The 17,206-nt window shown below is 40.1% G+C and overlaps 1 protein-coding gene across 1 annotated transcript in view; it reads left to right on the top strand.

Annotated features, from left to right (window-relative positions):
- Window positions 1–17,206, top strand: part of ESR1 (estrogen receptor 1) — a 124,848-nt gene that overhangs the window by 99,459 nt on the left and 8,183 nt on the right. The window contains 1 exon segment of the mRNA XM_075087910.1: window positions 11,676–11,809. Coding sequence (XP_074944011.1) covers window positions 11,676–11,809 — 134 coding nt within the window.

Raw genomic sequence — 17,206 nt, 5'->3', positions numbered from 1 at the left:
TATTGATAAAGCACAGCATTGTACAGAAGGGGGAATCCTCAGTTAAGTAGCCTTCCAACGCCTATCTGGCAGTATTTAAGGCATCCTGATGGATGTTCTTGGTTTGGTCTTAAAACCTTGGAGATAGAGCTTTCCTGACACCCCACCTCCTTAAGCTGTTTAAGTGCATCACTTTACACAGGAGTAGAAAGTGTTTATCAACATCTATTAATAGAGCTAATGTATATAGAACACATTAACGTATATTATAATTATATAAGTATATTATAATGTATATAAAAATCATCTCTTGTCTTGAAGAAAGACATCACTTATGCATAAAGCCTGCAGTAATATTCTAATGAGTAGAATATAAAAAAAAAGGTTAAAACACTTTGGCAATTCTTTAGTGCTTCAGAAATAGCACAGGATATAATGGTTCTGCTCTTTTATCTCTTCCCAGTCTTCCTGAATTTCATCTCTTATTTGGCTTTATTTTAACATCTCTCATTTGGTGTGTGAGTTAGCCACCACTTTTGGTTCATAGCTAGCTCAAGGAGCAACCAAAAGAGACATCAGAAAAGATTAGCAAACCTCAGAGGATGGTGGGCTGGTAATTTTGTCAGTACTGGAAGAGGTAGGAATTGCTTATTTGAGCCTCAGGCTCAATCCTAATTGCTTTGTCACTATAGAAAAGAGAGCTGTTCTGGGTGAAAACTGCTGCTGTGCATGGGCAACCATTTTTTTCAACATCTTTTTGGAAAGTGATGATGCCAACAGGAGTAACTCAAAGGGTAGGTTATGTGCAAAGGTGTAAACATAACTGTCCAGCTCAGTGGAGGAAAAAAGAGCCTTGCTCTTAGGGGTCCCTTCTGCTCTTGCCTCTTTTCATTACTCAAAATTATGTTTGGAAATAATGTTTCAGCTTTATTTCTTATTTGGCAAACATCTGTTTCAAGAATCTCTTGAAGGGAAAAAAACTTGATTCCATGTTGAATTATGCTCATTCCAGTCCAGTACTTCTGCAATTGCCCAGCTGCAAGTGATTCTTAGACTGTGATTCATGCATTGACACTAATGGCACATATCTTTTAATGAATAGCCAAAAATATTGTATTTGTTTAAACAACAAGAAATAATTAACTGCAACAGTGTTGTAAATCAACTGAAAGATTTTAGTGAACTATCCCCCACCCCCAAAAAAGAAGAAAAAAAAAAAAAGAAAGCAAAATGAATACTTGAAGGTAACTTTCTGAAAAAGGTACATTTCCTCAGTTTATGTTTCATCCCTCTGAATTTGTGTCCTTGGCTCTGGACAGAGAGATGTTCTTCCTTGCCTGTGCCAGGACTGAATAAGTTAATGAATTAGAAATAAATCCTAACCAAATACAACATAAGTATGAGAATGAGATGTAAGTAGGAGAAAATGTCTAGACGATAGGCATTGAGAATGAATAGACTATAAAGAATAGAAAGGAGTGTACTCCTTACAAACCTTTCTCCAAAATACAATCTGATAAAGAGATATTGAAGTATGGGAAAGTTGGGTTAACTTTTAAATTTTATTTTTTCTTCTCTATTTTATATTCTGTGCCAGATTTATGCATAAACTGAAGCCAAAGGGCTGTAATATGGTGATTGGTTTTTTTTTGATCACTGCTTTAGTACATCAAACCTTATTTGTATGATTTAAGGATTGCTTTTGTTCTTTACTCAGGCGCTGACTGCATGTTTGGATTCTTGGTTAAAAAGCTCCACACCAGTAATAAATCCTTGCTTCTAATGGTACCTTCTGAAACTAAACTCTTTCAGGAACTTCTCCAACAGTTTATGTTAGAAACAAAAATTTTGGTTGTAGATCATTTTGTCCAACCTGTTTCTTGAAGCAAGACCATTGCCAACATCAGCTTAGGACAGCTGTGACTTTTTCTAGCTTTCTTGGAAGTATCTAAGGATTGAGAACACACAGCCTTTCTGGGTACCTGTTTCAGGGTTGCACCACCCTCCTACAATCCAGCTTGAACATTCCAAGCTGTAGCTTACCGCAGTTAATTGCCTTTTGATTTAACATTCACTGATCCTGAGATCTTGGTTGAGCCCTGTTTGTAATGCCCCTTCAAGCAGTTGTAGACTGCAGTTTTTTCTTTCCCCTCTCCAGCATAGTTTCCTTTTCACCAGCCTGAACAGATCCGTCACCCAACCCCTCTTTGTAGGCCATGCGCTGCATGCCTCTGATCATCACAAGAGGAGGAGACATCTAATATACTTCTTGAGCTGAGGGGCCTGAAACCGGACATAGGCACAGCCTCAGCAGGACCAAGTAGAGGTGGGGGAAAAATAATTTCTCTTGTTAACTTAATTTGCATACGATTTGCCTTATCCACAGAGAGAGATATGCTGTTGGCTTATATTTTATCTAGTTTCCATTTTCCAGGAGGGCTGCTGCTCAGCCCATTGCTTTTCCAACCTGTACAGATGCATGGGTTTATTTGGCCCTGGATGCGGAATTTTGTACTTCTCCTTGTTGAACTTCATGAGGTTTCTATCATAGAATCATAGAATCACTGAATCATTAAGGTTGGAAAAGACCTTTAGGATCATCAAGTCCAACTGTCAACCCAACACTACCACGTCTCTTAAACCATGCCTGAAGTGCTACGTCTACACGCCTTTTCTATTAGTTCCCCCCTCCGGGGTCCCTCTAGCACTGAGATTGTGCTATGTAGAGTATCAGCCTCCCTCCAGAACCAACTTAGTATCATCCACAAATTTGAAGATGAACTTTTTCTCCTCATCCAGATTATTGATAAATACATTAAACAGCATTGGCTCTGAAGTCAGCCTCTGGAGTACTTATTACCAACTACAAACTAGCCATTACTGCTACACTTTGAATCCAGCCTGATTTCCACCCATGTGTCTGTCTGTCTGTTCAGCCTGTACTTCCCTGGTGTACAGATAAGAATGCTGTAAATCAAAAGCCTTACTACAGTTGAATTATATCGCATGCACCACCTTCCCTTTGATCATTTAACTGATAGTTTCACCACAGAGTCAATTGTGTTGGCCAAAGACAATCCGGTATCCTGGACCCTCCTTGATTTTGTCAGTTGAGTTAGCCTTCTACTATTTGTCAGGGACCTCTTTCAATCTCCATGATTTTTTTTGTAAGTGATAGATAGTAGCCTAATGAATACATTGACCACCTATTTCAGCACCCTGAAATGAACTCCATTTGATTTCAATGATTGGAATTAGTCTTCAGTGTAATTACTAATTCTCTGAGTAATTCCCTAACCTGTCAATATGCTTCTTATGGTTTTGCCAGTGAAATCTGACACACACAAAAAAGAAAAGCTGTTGAGTGTTTCAATCTATCCCATATAGTCAGTCACCAGGTTTAGTCCCCTATTTGCTCTCACTGAAATTCCATTTGTTGCTGCCATACTTGTAAAATCCCATCTTGTTACCCTCCATGTCCCTCAATAGCTCAAGCAGTGCTTTGGTACTCTTCCTTTTCTGCCTGCTTTTATTTAAATTTCTTGTATGTTCTTTTGCCTTTTAGTTCATTAAGGGGCTCGTTGCTTAGCCAAGTGGACCTTCTGTTGAAATACCTGGTCTTCCTCTACAATGGGATGGGCTTGTTCCTGAGCTCTCAATACGTTTGCCTTAAAATATCATCTAGTTCCCTTGACACTTTTCCCCATCATATCTCCAAGAATATTCTCCCTAGCAATTCCCTAAATAAACTGCAGCCTGTTCTTCTGAAACCCAGAGTCATAGTTTCGTTTGCATTCTCAGCCTATGCCTGGATCCTGAGCTCAATCACATCTCATGGTTGCTGCAGCCAAATTTCCTAGCTGTGGCCACATTCACTAGCAATTTCTTATTGTTTTTGAAGAATGGGTCAACAGAGCATTGCCCTTGGTTGTCCACTGTGCTGTTTGTGTTGGGGAGTTATCTTCAACACAGTCCAGAAGCTCCCTGGACTGCGTGCACAATGCTATGTTGACCTTCCAGCCAATTATTGCAGTCTGTAGAAATTCTCCACAGGACTGTAGACCAGTGATTGGGAGACTTCTGTAAGTTATTTATAGAAAGACTTATACTCTTGGCCAGACAGTTTGTAACAATCCCCGCCCCCTCCATTCTCCTCCCCACCCCCCCAATCATCAGTGCTAATTTCTCCTCTGACCTATACACAGAGGCTCCTGACATACGTGATTCTGGTTTCTGATGGCCTGTGCAATCAAGGTTTCCCTTTATGTAGAGCTCAAGTTTTTCTCCTCTTCTTCCATACTTGTTCTTCCTAATCGAGTTGTACCCATCCATGACCATTCTCCAACTATATGTGCTATCTGCTCTAATCCGTGCACTATCCCACCAAGCCTCTGTAATTCCTAGCTTTAGGCATAGGGATACATCCCATGACAAGCCTTGTTTAGGGGCTTCCTCACCAAGTTACTAAGTCCATTTGTGAAGATGACTCTCCCTCTCCTACTCTGGCTGATCCCATCTGTTCTTGGCAGTCTCTTGTCATCAGATGAAGTACCATGATCAAAGCAGCCAGAGAGACAACAAATACACAGTCAGGCTTTGGTTTGATGGTGCATCTGTGCCGACTTGGGCTTTTCCCTTTGAATGGAAAGTTTGATGAGGACATCCCCTGAGACCCTGTTCCCCTCACCTAAACACCCTTCACTGTTAATGTTTACTTGTCTGTCACTTGATCTCGTGTTTCTGTAAAAGGCATTCCTGATATCTAGGGTTTTTCCAAGACACAAGTAATATCTGAGTTCTTATTCCTACATACAGGGTTCAAGGAGGAGAGGACTGAGTTAGTAAAAGAGGACTGAGTCATGAATCTCTTAAGAAGCTTTGTCACATACAAGTCCTTGGGATGGGCTGCATCCAAGAGTGTTGGATGATGTGATTGCAAGGCTGTTCTCTATCACTGAAAGGCTTGGAGACCAGGAGAGGTCCTCTATTACTGGAGAAAGGCATATGTTGTGCTCATCTCCAAAGGAAGAAAGACAGACAGTCTGGGAACTACAGGTTGGCCAGTCAGCATCACTTCTATCATGAGGAAAATCATAGAGCTCTCTTGGAAGTTTTTTATGTGAACAGGAAGGACAAGATGGTGAGTGTGAATTAGCATAGATTTAGGGTATATTGTGCTTGACCAATCTGATTGCTTTCTGTGATAAAATGACTAGGTCTCTTGTTAATGGTTCACACTCTACCTTGATACTAAGCACAGTTGGAGTTCCTCAGGGGCCTATCCTAGGATGTGTCCTGTTAAAAGTCTTTGTCAATGACCTGGAGGAGAGAATGGAGAGCGCTGTCTTCAAACCTGCAGATCACACAAAGTAGGGGGTGCAGTTGATACGCTGCCATACAGATAGACCTAGACAGGTTGGAGGAATGGGCTGACAGAAACCTAATGAAATTCAGTCAGGAGAAATGCAAAGTCCTGCACCTGTGATGTACTTAATCCACTGCTATTGTTTATGCTGGGGTCTAATTAGCTGGGGAACAGCTTTGCTGGAAAGGTCCTGGGGTGCTGGTGAACAGCAATCTGTGCATACACCAGTACTGCAACATCGGCGCAATGAAGGCCAACAGTATCAGTAGTAGTGTAGGCAGTAGAGCAAGGGAAGTAATCATTCTACTTTATTTGGCACTCATTAGACCATATCTGGAATACCACATCTAGCTTTGCACCCCTCATTACGAAAAGATACTAATAAACTCCAGTAATCCTAGTGGAGAGCAACTGAGTTGGAGGCACGTACCTTATGGCTGAGAGAAGCAGATTTGTTCAGCCTGGAGAAGAAACGGCTTTTGAGCATGCTTAACCAAAAATCTACAAGGAGATTATCAAGGCTCTTTATTAAGATGTTTAATGGGAGACTGAGAAACAGGAGTTATAAACTGAAGCAGAGGAGGTTCTGGCTGGATACAGGGAGAAAAAAAAAAAACATGATGATGAAAATAATTAGGCTGAGAGAGGTTGTGCAGTCTCCATCCTTGGAGGTTTTCAAGACCAGACTTGCATAAAGCCTTGAGTGAACTGACCCTACTTTGAGTGGGAGGCTGGACTAAAGACATCCTGAGTTGCCTTCCAGCCTGGATGATGCTGTGATTCTGTAGTTACTAAAGTTAATGCAGATAATACTTTTATGCAGTAACTTAAGACCTTTAATTCACATACTTTAACTTTCCCAAACATTTCCTGATAGCAAGCATTAAGGCTTCTTCTGAGAATACACTGTGATGCTTTGAAGTAAACAAGATTTTATTGTTTTGTTTTCAGTAAGCTGAGAGTACACAAAGACAACAGCATGATGGTGGGATAAGGATAATTTTCAAATCTATTGCTTAATTTGTCCTCCAGGAAAGTTATCTAGTCCTTCCTAGATATGCCTTCCTATCAACTAAACAAGTAGCTGTGAAGATGTGATAATACTATCAGCTTATGTTAGAAAGTTAGAAGGCAATTCAAGAGAACTGGAGATTCCTATTTCAGATAGTTTTGTTGGTTAATAAAGAAAATAAGTGTTGTAGCCTAGATAATAAAAACATTTTATTAGAAGACTGCATTTCAAAGATACTAAGCTACTGCAGTTCCCACTGATTTCAGTGGAGCTGGATCTGCTGCCCAACTCTAAAAATAAAGCAGATATTTCTGAACTGTGCTCGCACACATGAATATCTAAAGCTAGGTATCTAACTTCATCTGAAATGCCTTACCTAAAAAGATACTCTACTTTTTCTTATGGAGTAGCCTGGTATTTCACACACCGCAGATAGCAAAGCAAATAAGATTAGAAAGTATTTAGAATCTCTTAAATTTACATAATTTTTTTATTTATTATCTACCATATGAAGTCCAGCTGGTGGGGAAAAGACACATGGAGATTTAGGCGCTTGGACTATGTGTTGCAGGACTAGAGATTTTTGTCCAGAGGTTGTACTTGTCAGCGAGAGGATCTTGATTGGAATATTGGTCTTGTAAAATACAGTCTATTGAACTATTTTTGTAAAAAGTACCTTGGAATAATTCTTACTTGCCATCAGAATATCTTTTCCAACTTACGAGTTGCCATAAGGCATTTTAAAAGGTCTCATTGTACAAATAACTTACTATTTCTTGTCAAACTGTGGTCTTGGCTAATAAAACCTTGCAATTTGTTCAGACAGTGTAATATTTTGAATTGTTTTGAATACTGGATGGCAGTAGTTTGATGGGTTTTAGGAAGCAAATAAATGTCTTAGTCAGACATGAAGATGTGGGGTTTTTTTAATATGCATCATTTGCCATATCGTCCACCAAAACTTTTCCTTTCTGCAGCTCTAAATTCTAAAACTAAGCTTTATTCTGGCATTTTTTAAGTTAATGTGAAACTATTAAAGGCTTTTAGTCCTCTGAAACTGTGCTTAACTCTAATTATGCAAAGTTAGTCTTTCTTTAGTTATAGGCAAAAATATAGTATAGAAGCAGTGGAACTTAGCCCAGTGTAACAACTCATGCTTGTTTTACTTCCATAGATTTTTAAATTCTGGCACACAAAACAGACTTTGAGGTAATAGTAACTGTTTCTATCCTCATGATTTGTTTTGAGTGACTGATTTTTGTTTGTTTTTTTAATTTGTCAGTGGTACTATTAAATACTATTTTGCCTTTGTTTATTTTATTGATGTCCAAACAGAGGAGGAATATACTTGGGTCCAGCTAGTTCAGTTTTTCAGCTTTATTCTGCCTACTCATGTTTCATCAGGGCAGCAAGACTGTTGCTGCTGAAGAGCTCTCTGCCTACAGCACTGAACGGTGTAACTGATTCGTCATCAAATCACTGAAAATTCCCTGTATGAGTTCAGGATCAGCCTTCAGGCCAAAGAGGCAGAACTGTGAATTTAAGTAAAGCTATATTCAGTTATACCAGTCCTTCAGTTCAACTCATTGGCCACGGCATTATAAATGAGGGTGCAAAAGGCATCACACACTTTACCTGGAAGATAGCATTAAATATGCCTGCCTGCTAATCTTAAGACTTAGACTTTTGTCCATGACTTGTTACCGTCATCTGTGGGAACCTAATAGGTGAAATTATCAATGTTGCTGGTCATACCCCAAAAGCTGCTATTGTTTAAACCACCATTTCTTCAGCGAAATTTTTAAAAGCCAGAAAAGGTCATAAAAGCTGCAAGCTGCCAAATGTTGCAGTTTCTGACCGGGTGCCTGCCAGCAATGGAAATCAAGTTCTGAGCTAAGTGCTACTGAAACACATGGGGAGAATTAAGCACTTCTCAGGAGTGCTCAGCATGCAGCTGTCTGGTAGCCCACAGAGACCCAAGGTGAGAAGGAGCAACCCATCTTCCCTTTTAAACATAGAATCATTACGGATGGAAAAGACCTCTAAGATCATTAAGTCCAGCAATCAACCCGACACCACCATGCCTCCTACACTGTGTCCTGAAGTGCCATGTCTACAAGTTTTTTGAATACTTCCAGGGATGGTTACTCCACCACCACTCTGGGCAGCCTGTTCCAATGCCTGACCACTCTTTCAGTAAAGACATTTGTCCTAATATCCAATCTAAACTTCCCTTCACTCAACTTGAAGCCATTTCTTCTTGTCCTATCGCTAGTAACTTGGAGAAGAGATCAACACCCACCTGACTACAACCTCCTTTCAGGTAGTTGTAGAGAGCGAGGAGGTCTCCCCTCAGCCTCCTCTTCTCCAGACTAAGCGACCCCACCTCCCTCAGCTGCTCCTCATAAGACTTGTTCTCCAGACCCTTCACCAGCTTCTTTGTCCTTCACTGGACATGCTCTAGCAACTCAAAGTCCTTCTTGTAGTGCGGGGCCCCAAAACTGAACACAGTATTCAAGGTGTGGCCTCACCAGTGCCAAGTACAGGGGCATGATCACTTCCCGACTGCTGGCCACACTATTCCTGATACAAGCCTCAGGATAACTGGTCTGAGTATTAAAGATTGAGGCAAAGAAGGCATTAAGTACCTCAGCCTTTTCCTCATCCTCAGTGGCAATGTTCCCCTCTGCATCCAATAGAAGATGGAGATTCTCCTTGCCTCTCTTTTTGTTATTAATGTATTTGTAAAAGCATTTTTTGTTATCTCTTACAACAGTGGCCAGACTGAGTTCTAGCTGGACTTTTGCTTTTCTAATTTTCTCTCTGCAAGACCTAACAAGATCCCTGTACTCTTCTTGAGTTGCCTACCCCTTCTTCCAAAAGTGGTAAACTTTCCTTTTTTTTCCTGAGTCCCAGCAAAAGCTCCCTTTTCAGCCAGGCTGGTTGTCTTTCCTGCTGGTTCATCTTACAGCACATGGGGACAGCCTGCTCCTGCGCCTTCAAGGCTTCCTTCCTGAAGCATGCCCAGCCTTCCTGGACCCCTTTGCCCTTGAGTACTCTCTCCCAGCGGACTATCCCAACCAGTGTCCTGAACAGGCCAAAGTCTGCCCTCTGGAAGTCCAGGGTAGTGTTTCTGCTGACCCCACCCCTTACTTCACCAAGAGTCAAGAACTCTATAATTTCATGGTTTCTAAGCCCAAGACGGCCTCCGACTGCCACATCTCCCACCAGTCCTTCTCTATAAACAACAGGTCAAGTGAGGCACCTCTACTGGGAGGCTTACTCACCAGCTGTGTCAGGAATTTATCTTCCACACAACCCAGGAACCTCCTAGACTGTATCTTCTCTGCTGTGCTCTATTTCCGGCAGACATCTGGTAAATTGAAGTCCCCCACTAGAACAAGGGCAACCGATTGTGGGACTTCTGCCAGTTGCTTGTAGAACACTTCATCTACCTCTTCATCCTGATTGGGTGGCCTATAACAGACCCCCAGCAGCATATCTGCCTTGTTGGCCTTCCCCCTCATCCTTATCCATAAGCACTCGACCGTATCATCACAGTTGTTGAGCTCTATAAATCAAAACAGTCCTTAACACCCCATTGCCTCTCCTTCCTTGCCTCTCCCTTCTGAAGAGCTTATAGCCATCCATTGCAGCACTCCATACCCAAGGCTGGATCATCTCTTTCTCACAGAAAAGCCAGAGAACATGCACTATTGTAACAGTGATTGGAAAACTTGCTTGGGACCCCACATTTTCAAATATTACTGTATTTTAACCAACAGCCTACTGGCTGTTTTAAGGGAGTATCTCTTACGTTGTTTTCTTGATATTGTCCCGCTTTGTTTAAATATCTCTGAAAGCATATGAAATAGCTTCTGTCATATGGCATTGTCACTGGCTCATAAGCACTGCTCTGGGATAAGGGTGATGTAGATTTAAGTTCAGGCACCAAGCTAAACTGAATAGGGATTTGAACTTGAAAGGAGATTGGTGCACAAGTGCTCACAGATACGCCCTCTCCTTTGACTCAGTTTTAGGTTTAGACATGATTGAGAGGTATAAAGAATTTTCTCAAGCTATAGTCAAAAAGGAAGGTGACTGCTTTCTCTGAGGGTCTGGTCTGAGTTTAGACATTACCTACAGGGTCTCAACAGCATGGCTGTATCACGACTGAGGCAGGTGTGTCTACGTTGGTTGTCAGCATTGTTTTTGTTACAATGAGATTAGAAGATGCTTAATCTGTGTTCATCTTACAAATTGTAGTGGAATAGCCAACTGATAATTTGAAATTTCTTTTCCATTTTCCTGTAGCAATAATCTTCAAAGTTTTGTTCAGAAAGGCCATATCTAAAAAACAGTATATTTTAAAACAGCAGATCTGATCCTTCACTAAGTCTTACATGCTAAAATTTCACTCAGGAAGTCATAATAAAACTAAAAGTAGGTAGGTTTTGGTAAAAGGTAGCAATGTAAATGATCTAAAATTCCATGACCAGAAAATCTGCAGACTAAATTCTGATAAAAAATAATTACAGTCTGCATTAATTCTTGAACTGCAGGTTGGGTGTGAAGATGAAAATTAGTAAGAATACCTAGTATTGTGAGCAAGGGGAGGTGGTTAATTTTCATTAATGAACATGTTAAGATTTCCCTTTATCTTTGTTTAATGCTATAATGTAAAAAGTTATCTGTTTTGTGGAGTGAAGTGATAGTTTTAATCAGATTCAGTCATACAGACGAGATTTTGGCCTTGTAAGTCCTTTTTGAGCTCATGAATAAGCTTATTCTTTAAGGAGGCATTATGCAGATACAAGAAAAATGAAAAAAGTGTGTTGGAATATTAGAGATTGCAAGGCCAAGTAGAAACAAGTACAAAATGTTAGGGAGGGAGAAATGCAAAGAATTGGGACTATTTCAGTTAAAGGGGAAAAAAAAAGATGAAACAAAGTATCATAAATAGAACATGAAGGAAAAGAAATCAAAATGTAGTTTTAAACAAATCTTTTCCTCAGTGTAAAGGTTTGGTTGAGTCAATCTAATACTCTCCACCACAGTAATGCCTTGGTGATGAGTTTATGAAATTGATGTTTTTGGGGAGAATATAGTTTTTAATTATTTATTCATTTTATGTGGGATACTGAGAACTATGCTTTTGTAATGACACATGCACCAAATGAGCCTAGAGCAGGAAGTCACTTGTGCCAGCTAGTGAACTGATGAAATCAAATTGTAGGGGAATGATCCAGGGGGGTGAAAAGCTCATGCTGCCACCAGGTTAAAGCTGTGACTGTCTCCCCTTTGATGGTATTCACACAGGAATCAAGGGAAATGTGTAGAGGGCATGGTGGAAATCTTTGACATGCTGCTAGCTACTGCTGCTCGGTTTCGCATGATGAACCTTCAAGGGGAGGAATTTGTGTGCCTTAAGTCCATCATCCTGCTCAATTCTGGTAAGTAGTGCGCTTTGCTGTCACTCTGGTAACCGCGGTTGCTTCTGCATGTGGTTGAATGCTGCTTGTTGTCATTAATGACCTTTTCATTTTGAGAGCAGCAGTCGAAAGGGGGCTGTCAATATAGATGCAGGCAGACCCACCAGGCAGGGGTGGAAGCAGACAAACCTGTTCAGTGGTGTAGATGGAACCCAGCAAATTAATGCAGTAAGTAGCTGACACACTGTGTGCAGCCAATGTGAAGGGCAATTAGAGCAGTGTTGAACTAGGTGCTGGCATGTCTTAAAGGTCTGATTACAAGACATGGAAGTAGCTGGAGCCACACTTAGGGCATCAAAAGCAAATGCTTAGTTGTAAATCTACACCTTCCTTTTTTGGCAATGGCAGTATAAAAGGAAATAATGGAAAAATATGGCTGAGTTTATCATGGTTTAGTTCATATTAAAATACACGCATCTAAAACTGATGTCACCAACTTCCACTTCCACTATAGTTGATGAAATAAGTATTTTTGGGCTGTAAATCTCATTCTGAAGTACACTTCAAAAATAGGTGACTAGATAACCAGTGTAGGTATAGATATAAATATGTAAGATTAGCTGACTTGACCTCTGCATGAGATGAATAAAATAAGAAATTCAAGTTGAGGCATGTGACAGAACATTTCTGTTGCACACCTGAGGTTCCTTTTCTGTTTGAAATGAGAAAAATCTCTGACAATTTATTTTGAAATTCAGAAATGAGGCCCATGGGGTTCTTATGGAAATGATAGAGGTCTAAAGTAATAATGTGGGCACCAAAGTAAAAATTTTCAACCTAATTCTCTGCTGTTACCTAATAACTAAAGATGCCAGAGTTTCCCAACCCTGAGGATTTACCCACTTGTTGTCTCCTTTTCCTGTTGGGTTTGAACATGTAGATGGTATCAGCCTCTAGACAAAACTCATGTGGAGGGCTGTTTGTCCTTTTTATCTGGTGGTCTAACAGATGACTTGCCTGAGTTGCGTGAAATGCAAATTCAGGTAATTCCCACCAAAGGCTAACTGTAAACGCAGCAGACTTTGCTTTATTGATCAGGAACTTCTTCCTTTATGGAAACTTGGATGTGGTCTACTCAAAAGAAAAAAAGGTTCAGGCAAAACTGTACATTTATATAAATATAAAATATTTCATTTATGTTCTATGAGAGATCAATGTAGTTCCTCTTTTGTTCTGATTGTCACCAGTTACGACAAAGTGATATCTAAGGCATATTAGGAATGAAGGGCTATTGTTTTTATCCTGGATGCCAGGGTGTGACAACTATAAATACTGATTGACATTTTATTTTCCTTTTATTGTCCTGATAATTATAACAGAATATTTCCCAGAGTTAAATGTTCTTCCTGAAAGGTGATGGTCCTCCATATTTTTAGCTGATATATTCAAATGTAATTATCCTCTTAAATAAATCTAGAATTTGCAATTGACTTATAGAAATATTGAATTAGAATTAGAAAAAAAAAGGAATTGGAAGTTTGAATAAAGCACCTTAGGTGGTCATGTCTTGAACGTGAAGACTTCAAGCCATGCTGTTGAGAGTTTTGGTCCCACTGCTGTATTTAATATTGATCCAGAAAACTAAATTTGTTATTTAGACAAAGCTCTGCCAGAGATCACCAGCTATCCCTCATAAACACACCTCACTTTGTTAATGAGGTTTTTTTGTTTCAAGATTCCTCTCAGGAAAAACTGTTAAAAAAAAAAAGCAATGAAGTCAGTGATAATCAGAGGCAAATTTCCTTCTGTACTAAGAGAAATGGGACCACTGAGTGAGGCTAGGAGATATTAGGTCTTCATTTCTTCAAGGTTCATATTCAGCAGGTTCAGATCAGTGGTGCTCTGTGTGGTAGAAGGCCAGAGCTGATCTGATGATCTGATAAGTGATCTGAGTTGGGGCGCATATTTTCTTTTCTATTAAATGACAATTTAGAGCTGCTCAGAAGTCTGGCATTTTTAGAAGTCTCTATAGTGATAGATCAGAGGACATGGTTCAGGTTGAGCTGTTACATGTTCATAATGAAAGCAATTTATACCACTGTTTTGAAGAGCATCCTGTATTACTCTGGCTTGCATACTGCACTTATTGCAGTATATCTGAGTACACTGTAAACTGAATGTGTATGTATGTATGGCCACAGAATGCATGTCTGTATTGCTTGTAATTGCCTTTACACATAAATGAAATTAAATTTATGTTTCAGTTTTTGCATTCCTATAGCCAACTAATTTTACAACTGTCTGAGGAGTTAACTACTAGGTGGTGGGAATGTGGACACGAGTTTCTGACTGTCACACCCTGTAGACACCCAAATTAGGAGGCTAGACTGCATTTCAGAGATAAGTAGCATAATCTGGGGTATGTGTAATTGTTGTGTAAGTGTTGTTTGGCATCAATACTCTAAAATATCTTCTGGAGATGCTTTTCTTCACAGAATATAGCCAGTCCCTTTAGGTAAAGTGCTGGACACACATGAAATATTATGTGCTCTGAAGCACACGGTGTACATCATGTATGAGGAGAGGGCTGGGTTTGTTTATCCTGGAAAAGGGAGGGCTAAAGGAGGATCTAACTGCAATGCTCAGATAGCTGATGAACAGGTTATGGATAAGTCAGGGCCAGACTTTTATCAGAGGTGCAAGAGGAAAGGACAAGCTGCAATGGAGACAAACACAGGAAGGGAGATCTTGACTAGATGAACTGAACAGAAAAGTCTTCCCAGTGAGAGGGCCAGAAAGGTGGTAGGATCTCCATCCTCAGAGATACTCAAAACTCAGCTGGACAAAGCTCTGGGCAGCCTGACCTAACCCTGAAGTTGGCGCTCTTTGAGCAGGAGGTTGAACTAGATGACTTCCAAGCCTCCCTTAACCTGATTTTTTCTATGATTGCACATATATATATACAAACATCTACTAATGAAACAGCAGATATATACACAATGAATTTTTGGCCCTTATGCTATTGTTATTATATATGCATATGATTAAACAAGCTGATCTAAAAATTAAAGTGGATCAATTAAACAAATTAGACTAAATATGCTACATTTCATATTTAAAAGCAGTCTGCATTTGCATTCTAAAGCTTTGTGTGGATTTAATTCACTGAGTGTACACAAACATTTCTTTATTAAATCCTTGGACATCTGTTAGTCTTTTCACATGAAGTAGTGCTGTTTATTACTTTTGTTGGACGTTTATTTTCTGGGTTTTTTGCAACATCTTTCAAGGCTGTTTAGTATCTTTACACTCCCTTTCCATGTGGTCTTGGGCAAGCGAATTTTTTTAGTTTCACTTAGTGCATGTGGAAAAGAGGGAAGGTTTTGTTTATAAAGCAAAATATACGTTTACAGTACTTCCAAATTTTTCCTGAGATATCAAGGCGACAGCATGTCTGTAAAAACAAGGACAGCATTGTCTCTGGCTGAATAACAAACTGGAAGGTGCTCCTCTAAAGCTGCAGCGATAAATCTTTTGACCAAAAAGCAAACTTGTGTTTTTGAAAAACACATTAAGTTTAATAATAAAGGGAGGTTTCTTAACACTGGAAAATAAGTATTAGAAACATGAAAGGGCAACATGATGCCAGATGTTTTACTTTTGAGTGTATCTGAAAAGAGGAGTGATGCTATGTGGCAAAGCAACAGGCTTTCATTTTGGAGATGAAGATGTAGGTCATGCCTGCCTGACAGCTGATTTACCTGACTAGTTAGCTGGTTAGTTCACAGAGATAGAAAGATTTAGCTGATTTTATGCATCCTGTAGACCTCCTGATACATTGTTCCATGTGACTATTTGTTATTTTCTCCTGATTTTTCCAGCTCCTGTTAAATTGTGCTTTTTATTTATTTCTTTATTTTGGGGTCTGGATGATTACACGAGTGCATGGTGCAGAGCTGAATTTGCTCAAAGCTCAGCCTAGCTTGCTACAGATCCAGAGCAATGGGGCACGGTGGAAGGGGAAGAAGAGCCTTGAGTATTGCTTTGTGAGCCTGAACTCTCAACTTTTAAAATGGGGTATATTGTGACAGAAAAGAAGTAGAGGGCATTCTCCTATACAGTAATAGTCAAAAATATATCACTATGTATAGTGACACATATAAAATTATAGCCCTATATGCCAGCAGCTGGCACGGTAGCGCTGCAGTCACTGAGGGACCCTGTTCTGTGCATAGCTTTGTGTTATGGGCATGGACCAACAGGCTTTACTTGTTTGCACAGTGGTGCTTTCTCTGTACTTGCTCCTATTATGTTTTACGGTGCTGACCTACAGAAAGAACTGAAAAACAACCTGGTGGCTATTCAATTTAGGCTTACTTTCAGCTTCAGAGCTTGGAAAGACCTTTGAGACTGTTAAATTTCACTTTGCTAAGACAATTTTCTGCACTCTTGTTCCAAAACTCTGTATATGTATGTGTGTGATAGATAGCTGGCATTTCTTTTGGGGAAATTTCTAGTCATTGGCCTGGGGCAAGAGCAATCACTGTGGGGGCAGAAAGGAAAACTAAACGTCTTTTTTCTTGGCAGTTATTGATTGGCAATTGCCTGAAGTCTCTACATATTTGAGGGAGTGCTTTTTTTGATTTATACTTTTTAATAGCTTCTGGACTAGACCTAGGTGAGAAACAATTCCTCCTAACAGGTTTCTTTTTTTTTTTCACAGTTATGAAAATAAGGGTTATTGCTACAAGGGCACAATAGCATCCTCTGTCTGAAGCCTGCTCTGGAGGCACTGTGGGTTTATAGAATCATAGAATCATTAAGGTTGGAAAAGACCTCTAAGTTCATCAAGTCGAGCAATCAACCCGACACCACCGTGCCTCCTAAACCATGTCCTGAAGTACGATGTCTACAAGTTCCTTTAACGCCTCCAGGGTTGGTGACTCCACCACCTCTCTGGGCAGCCTGTTCCAATGCCTGACCACTCTTTCAGTAAAGACATTTGTCCTAATATCCAATCTAAACTTCCCTTCACTCAACTTGAAGCCATTTCCTCTTGTCCTATCGCTAGTAACTTGGAGAAGAGATCAACACCCACCTGACTACAACCTCCTTTCAGGTAGTTGTAGAGAGCGAGGTCTCCCCTCAGCCTCCTCTTCTCCAGACTAAGCGACCCCACCTCCCTCAGCTGCTCCTCATAAGACTTGTTCTCCAGACCCTTCACCAGCTTCTTTGTCCTTCACTGGACATGCTCTAGCAACTCGAAGTCCTTTCTAATGAGACTAATGTTTCCTTCTAAAGGGCTGTGTTTTGTCATTAATATTTAAGAATCTTGCTCCTACAGGTACCAGCTAAGCTATAATGCCTGGTATTGTCCGTAGCCATATATGAGGATGGTTAAGAGTAATTCAGCTGAGA

The sequence above is a fragment of the Phalacrocorax aristotelis genome, chromosome 3 (assembly GCF_949628215.1).
Source record: "Phalacrocorax aristotelis chromosome 3, bGulAri2.1, whole genome shotgun sequence".
NCBI lineage: Eukaryota > Metazoa > Chordata > Aves > Suliformes > Phalacrocoracidae > Phalacrocorax > Phalacrocorax aristotelis.
This window is presented reverse-complemented; position numbering and strand designations above follow the sequence as displayed.